The sequence below is a fragment of the Triticum urartu genome, unplaced genomic scaffold (genome assembly GCF_003073215.2).
Source record: "Triticum urartu cultivar G1812 unplaced genomic scaffold, Tu2.1 TuUngrouped_contig_5515, whole genome shotgun sequence".
NCBI classification, from domain to species: Eukaryota; Viridiplantae; Streptophyta; class Magnoliopsida; order Poales; family Poaceae; genus Triticum; species Triticum urartu.
In genome coordinates, this window is record NW_024116196.1 from 1 (window position 1) to 7,246 (window position 7,246).

The 7,246-nt window shown below is 46.1% G+C and overlaps 2 protein-coding genes across 2 annotated transcripts; one reads left to right on the forward strand and one right to left on the reverse strand.

The window, feature by feature from the left end:
- Positions 1-5: 5 nt before the first annotated feature.
- Positions 6-973, forward strand: LOC125529320 (the record flags this gene model as incomplete). The annotated part of the gene is made up of 1 exon (XM_048693733.1): positions 6-973. A coding segment is annotated over one exon (648 nt), but the record flags the coding sequence as incomplete, so codon positions are not given.
- A 1,886-nt stretch (positions 974-2,859) lies between these two features.
- Positions 2,860-5,757, reverse strand: LOC125529321. Its single transcript, XM_048693734.1, has one exon. It carries the CDS (start codon positions 5,316-5,318, stop codon positions 4,560-4,562), a length of 759 nt encoding a protein of 252 aa, XP_048549691.1. The 5' UTR covers positions 5,319-5,757; the 3' UTR covers positions 2,860-4,559.
- Positions 5,758-7,246: the final 1,489 nt, after the last annotated feature.

The following is a 7,246-nucleotide window of genomic DNA, read 5'->3' on the forward strand; positions in this document are numbered from 1 at the left end:
TCGTCGCCGGCCGCCTGCCGGGCCCGGCGAGGGCTCAGGGGGAGAGCAAGAACTGGTACTTCTTCAGCCTCGTGAAGCCCAGGAGCGCCCAGGACAGCCGCAAGTGCCGGATCGTCGGAGGGGGCAAGGGCACATGGAAGCAAGAGCGAGGGAACGGCGTCGTCGGCGCCGAGGGCCGCGCCGTCGGGCGCCTGGAGAGGTTCACGTACACGCCCAACCCCAAGGAGGACAAGAAGCCGCCGGAGTGGCTCATGACGGAGTTCAGCGTCGACCAGCACGACGACGGCGGCCAGCCGAGGTCGGTTCTTTGCCTCTGCAAGATCTACCAGAGCCCGCGCTTCCTCAAGTCCTCCTCCAAGAACTCCGCGTCCGCGCGCAAGAGGAAGTCCGCCGCGGACGAATCACCCGCCGTCAAGCGGCAGCTCCTGTTTCCGGCGCCCCCTCCCCCACCAATTCCGTTGCTGCCCGTCCTGTTTCCCCCGCCCCCTCCTCCCGCACCAAATCTGTCGGCCGAAGACGACGTCTGGGCGCACATTGGTGCGGACCCGGAATTGAACTTTAGCTTGGAAGAGTTCACCGCTCCCTGGCCCTGCTCAATGACGGCAGCGGCGCCGTCTCTGCTAGGATCCGGCCATGGAAGTCAGTGCGCTTAACAGAGTTCCTACATACAGCGGCCATCTCTGAAGATGTTCCTCTCCTCTACTTGTTCAGTTACCCAGGGGCTGATAGTGACTCCTCTCAACGGCTGAGATCTCACCAACCGCTTTGATTAAGTCGCTCTAGTTAAACTAGTCATTACCTTTACTGCTATTATGGTTATTGTTTGCTAAAATCAAACCCTGGCCATTATACTCTACAGCGTATACTCCATGACAATATATATATCATTGCTCAATTTTGGGAGCAATGTGATTCTTAAGTTTGATTTGATGCTATGTTGTGTTGTGCAATGTGATTCTTAAGTTTGATTTGATGCTATCTTGTGTTGCACAAATGTGATTCTTAATTTCTGCAGTAGATAATGTGGTTCTTAAGTTTGATTTGATGTTATCTTGTGTTGCACAATGTGGTTCTTAATTTCTGCAGCAGATAATGTGGTTCTTAAGTTTGATGCTATCTTGTGTTTCACAATGTGGTTCTTAATTTCTGCAGTGGATAATGTGGTTCTTAAGTTTGATGCTATCTTGTGTTTCATCTTATGTGAATTTAGCACTGCAACTGAATCCTTGAATATATGCTGTATCCTGTTGTTCTCCATAAGTTTTGTTAATCCTGCAAGATCTTTGTTCTAGGCTAGAAACAGGCATAATTTGCTTACCGGGGGTCTGCAACTACTGTATGCTGCAGCCGGACTTATGGATGTTCATCTGTTTTTTGTAATGCTCCCTGTCGTCTATGATTCGCCCCTTGTACACTTTCCTTTGTTAACTTGTTCGTTGTTGCATTACTGCAGAATGGTCACGATTTGTAGCACGATCGCCGTCATGAACTGAAGATGTGCTTTGCTTATAAAAAAGATCCTGACACAATTTGAGTTTTGCAGTTTCAGTTGTTTTTGCCTGACAAGGTTTTACTTTGACATAACATATACTCCATATTTTGTTCGGAGGATACAGGTGTTGCTCATTGTATGATCTCTGAGGATATCCAGAATGATCTAACACAATCTGTAGCACAGTTGCACATACAAATTTGTGACACAATATGCAGTTATTATTTCTAAATCAGTCAGATGATTACATATTTTTGCTGGAGAGGTATTTTAAATTTGCTGGAACTTGGAAAATAGACCAGACTGACCATTGGGTGACCGGTACTCCTACTTTACATGCGCAGCTGCTAGTTCTCTGCTCTCACCGTTGGCATATAAATTCTTCTTCACCTCGGCTCGAAGACTTGTTGTTCGATTTGTTCATTGAATACGAAATGGTGCTTCAGTTGAGCTCTTGTGTAGCAATAGTTTAGCATTCAGCAGCTGTTTCTCCAGCTGACATGGATACACATGTGCCCGGAGGATCGGGCGGGCTGGGGGGGCCCTGTGATGGAAACCTCAGGAATCATGGAGGGATTGCAATTGGTTTAGAAGATTGGGCAGTAAATTCTTAGACTTGGGACCGCAGTTATGTGTGATGTTACAATTTTGATCCTACTGTAACTTAACTGTAAAAGACAAGTGGGATTGAAACTATCAGATCAAATGAAAAAACCCGAGCATGTGTATGTTACTGCAGAACTAATTTTGGGCTGTAAATTCTTATATGTTATAGTTCAGTTTTCTTCATGATTCTATTGCGTCTGGTTTTGTGGAGACTGCCCAAAATTGTGGTTGTTCTGAATTACTGTGTGCACAGCCGCTGTTTCGATGCGGTGCTACGTCGACGATGCTTAGCTCTGATAGAACTGCAACTATATACCCAAGGCACACAACTCAGTTAAAGACGACCAACGGGACATTTCAATCACCAGTTTCCTGTCGCAAACACACTGGAATTTATTGGTAATCTAGATGTTCAGCTAGTAGACTGAATATAGATGGGGTCAAATGTAACCAGGCACTCCAAAAGGGTCATGCGGTACACAAGTGGCTGCTGATCAGTAGCCTAAATCTGAGAAGCTGAGCGATTGGCTTCAACTGCAGTAACAAATGGCCAGTTATCTTGCAACCACACATAATACATTCAGTAACAACTGGATTTAGTTTGCCTCCATTATAAATTTATAAGTAATAAAGTACAGCAGAAAACATGGCCTGATAAATTTTTCAGATAGAAATAGCAACTTCGTTTTTTTGTCACAGCTCATTATTTTTACCACAGCAGCAACACAATTGTCATCCAAATAAATAAAGTAAATCCAGTGTAACTGAAAAGATCTCGAATGTATTCTTATAAATCTAAGATGCCCGACAATTCTTCCAGCGAGTCAAGATTTTTTTTAAAATCAAAAGGCTCTTCGCCCTGTTCCATTTCAAACGAAATGAAAACAGTGTCACAACATTTAGACCATTACAGACCTTTTAAACAGGCCACATCTCAAAACATCAACATCTAGTAGTCATGAATTATTATTCTTACAGCCAGCATCACATCAGCAAAACTGAAAATGCGCCAGAATAGAAACTACAGCGACGGTCGCAGCTCCCTGATTTCTTGTGTCCTGGGGCCATCAAGGACGCCGTTCTATAGTTTAAGCCGGGCTGGGGAGTCACCAGAGCTTTGCCTTCCTGGAGCAGCAAACACTGCTCGCCAACATTTTAGGAAATGTAGCAGCCTCTGGCAGGGTACCTGATAAACCAGTCTGACACAATGCAAGCAAAGATTATACTCCCTACGTCCCATGATATAAGATGTTGTTACAACCAATATGATGTAATCATATTCACAGCAGCATTTTCTTACTCCTATTACTGATCCAAATTCTAGCAGAAGATCCATAATTGACGAAATCAGGCCCAGAAACAACGCCAGCCAAATCTTGCCAAACTAGCTTGGTAACATCACAATCAAAAACATATGTTATCAGGTTTCATCTTCACTGCAAAGCAGACAACTCTTGTCTTTTAGCCAAGTTATTATCCCCAGCTAGCAGTTAATTATGAAACAACAACCATAAAAACATTTACACCATAGGAGGCACATGAAACTGCCAAAGAGAAGTTTGACTTCTCAAAGATTTGTGGAAGCTAGCACATGATACAATGCAGAAAGATGCAAAACTGGAGGCAAAACTGGGAAAAGATCCTGATGTAGCTGTAAAAAGACAAGAAGTGGGATTGAAATATCAGATCAAATGAAAAAACCTGAGCATGTGTATGTTACTGCAGGACTAACCAAGTGGTACCACATAGCCATGCCGGACTCTGGTATTGAAGAAAGGCTCATATATTGATGCATATAGAATTTAGTACGAATGATAACTTGCTATCTACCCATGAGGCAACAGGAACACGTTTTATGTAGAATGCTTAATCTTCTGTACAAGAAATGGATATTACCCAAATCAACCTCAGCATGGCTAACACTTCAGATAAACTTCGTATGGCAGATAAAGCGTTTCATCCAATGTAACAGGTTCTGCTCCAAGCACTACTAACAATCAGGTGAAACTAGCAAGTGACCAAATTGAGAGGATAATCTGCCACATTTATTGTCAGGTAAAACAAAACTCACAAACAGAAAACACATGTGGATTGCTAAATGAGTATTCAGCATATTGAGAAGAGCACCAGATAACCTCTCGGGATAAAAACGGGACATAGATAAAAAAGGCAAAGTCAAATTTTCAGTTCAAGAAATAGACACATGAGGCAGGTAGATTGCAAAATAGTTCTCCAGTTCAAGAAAATAGAGACATGGGTAGCTGGCATATATTTCAAACGCACAACAAAATGACTTGGTAGTTTTGGTATCAAACAAGCATAAATTCCATACAACCACATGACAGCAAGAGCTTCTTGATCACAACTTGATATACATCAACAGAGAAGCCTACAGGTCAAACTTGGTATTGCGGGCCACGCTGACCCGTTCAGAAGTACCACATCACTCAAAGCTATTAGATCAGATGAAAGGCTTAGCGTTCACAACATAACGCTCTAGTGCCGGAAAGAAGGTATGCGAAACTAAAGTTTGTTTGAGCCAAAATCTAGTATAAGCAAGGCCTTTGCAATGGAAACTAGCGACCAACTTGCCATCCATATCAACCTGAAGTAGCCAGTCGCTAAATTTGAGCAGCATGAGCAAATGACCATCCGAAGAAGCGACTACCCCAAACCCATGTGTGTTAAACCTTCCAAAGCGCGTGGTGAGCTTTGCAACCGGCAACTCAATGTGGTACTTGTTGCACCAGACCTCGCTCGTGTAGTCCTGCGCCATCCAGATATCGATGGTTGCCGCTGCATAATTAAAGCTGGACACGCCGAGCATTCCATCCATCTCAAACAGGTTAGTGCAGCGAGAAACAACCGGAACGCGCATGTGCCGGAACAACTCAGTGGTGGTGTCGAATACCACTATCCTCTCATTCTGCTCTTTGTGCCAATGCAGGCCACCGCGGAACAGGAATGACAGGCTGAATGCCAGTTCCCTAGCATCAGGGCACCCTATGGACCGTGGCGGCTGGCCGGAGCCTAATACCAACACGTAGGAGCCACCTTGAGCGTCAGGCGCCGGTCCAGTGGAGAACTTGTACAGCAATAGCCGGTACTCGCCGGTTGGGCTGCGCGAGTACATCCCCAAGGGCACGAAGCCAGGAGGCACCGGGAGGCGAGCATACTGACGAGTCGCCGGGTTGCAGAGGGAGAAGCGGCAGTCGCTCATGGCGAAGACGAGGAGGCCGTCGCAGGAGGCGATCGCGCGGAAGGGGCCCTGGCCAAGTCGCGCGACTGGCCGGAGCTGGTCGTCGGCCGCGGCCCCTGCCCGGCGGTCGAAGGGGATGATGTCTAGGGACTCGATGTGGTAGACTTAGAGGAGCGGGAGGGCGGGCTGGCAGGCGTGGTGGGAGAGGAGGAAGTCGCGGGCGGAGGTGGCGCGGCGCCAGACGCGGCAGACGGCGCGGCAGCGGAGGAGGGCTTTGGGGGGCAGGCGGACGAGGACCTCCCAGATGAAGATCTCATCCGGGAGGCCGGGGTGGAGAGGCGCGGCCTCTTCTGCGCTCGCGGCCTCCGCCATGGTCGCCGGCTGGGCGAGCGATTCCTCGCCGGAGCAGTGGAGTGGGTGACGGCGGCGGAGAGAGGTGGAAGACCTAGAAACAAAACGGAAATGCATTTGCACTGGGCTTAGCCCATCTCGTTGGAAAATATACTAGCGCTTAAACGGGCTGGGCTTGACTCTTTCTTTTTTGATAGAGCTTTCCTCTACTTTTTGTGAAGGTGGTCCAGTCCAGGTTAAGCCCATGCGTGTTTCGTGTTTGAATTTTAGCCGCGTACTGATTATTTGATGTTTCACTGGATCTGGAAGTTTGCCTAAAAAAGAGATCTGGAAGTCCTATTGATTTTGTGCTGGAGCTGAGAACTGTTATGCTGTTTTCTGAATGTACACAAAGCATGGGTCATTGTGTTTTCCTTCAGGCAACCCGACACATAATTGGAAGAGATCCAACAACCAAGTTGGCCCGAAGCAGCACTGGTTAGAGATGTAATAGTCTCCAAGAAATGATCCTAACACACAACACACGAATGTATGGCAACAATCTGTTGGTGCACAACACCCTGAGCCCCGTTCCTCGCAAAAACAAAAAACTGGATAGATCGGGCCCAATCACGTAGTGCGCTGGATCAAATTGAAGCCATTGCCGCTGCGATGGCCCAAAACGAACTAAGGACTAGCCTCACATGTCACCATTTGGCTTCTCCTCCTCCGAGTTGTTTAAAAGCCATCTACACTCACAGAAGTGGCGAGTGATGAGGAAGGCTGATGGAGGAGCATCATATAGCCAATGACATAGCCAGAGAGGAAGGCTGGAAATTGGGAGATCGGAGGAGGACAGAGCAACATGATGGGATGTCGTGTTGGTGCTCCCTGACACAGTGCTGGATTTACCACGAGGAGGAGGACGAGGGTTGCACAAGCACCATCCAACAGATGCACTAGAGCTACAAGTGTATGGAAGCTCAAACTGAAACTAAGTGGGTGTGCATCCAACTTGCTTGCTCATGAAGACCTAGGGCACTTGAGGAAGCCCATCGATGGAATATACAAGCCAAGTTCTATAATGAAAATTCCCACTAGTATATGAAAGTGATAACTCAAGAGACTCTCTATATGAAGAACATGGTGCTACTCTGAAGCACAAGTGTGGTAAAAGGATAGTAACATTGTCCCTTCTCTCTTTTCTCTCATTTTTTAAATTTGTTTATCTCTTTTTCCCCTCTTTTTTAGGCTTCTTTGGCCTCTCTCTTTTTTAGGCTTCTTTGGCCTCTCTCTTTTTTTGGGGGGGGGGGCTTCTTTGGCCATTTTTATTTTGATAACCTCACATGAGACAATGTTTTAATAATGATGATCATCACACTTTTATTTACTTACAACTCAATATTACAACTCGATACTATAACAAAATATGACTCTGTATGAATGCCTCCGGCGGTGTACCGGGATGTGCAATGATCTAGCGTAGCAATGAAATCAAAAAATGAACAAACCATGAAAACATCATGCTAGCTATCTTACGATCATGCAAAGCAATATGACAATAAATGGCTCAAGTCATGTATATGATGATGATGGAAGTTGCATGGCAATATATCTCG

Bases quoted from the DNA above. Each gene is read 5' to 3' on its own strand.
- LOC125529321 (XM_048693734.1), bottom strand. From the start codon at position 5,318: ATGAGCGACTGCCGCTTCTCCCTCTGCAACCCGGCGACTCGTCAGTAT.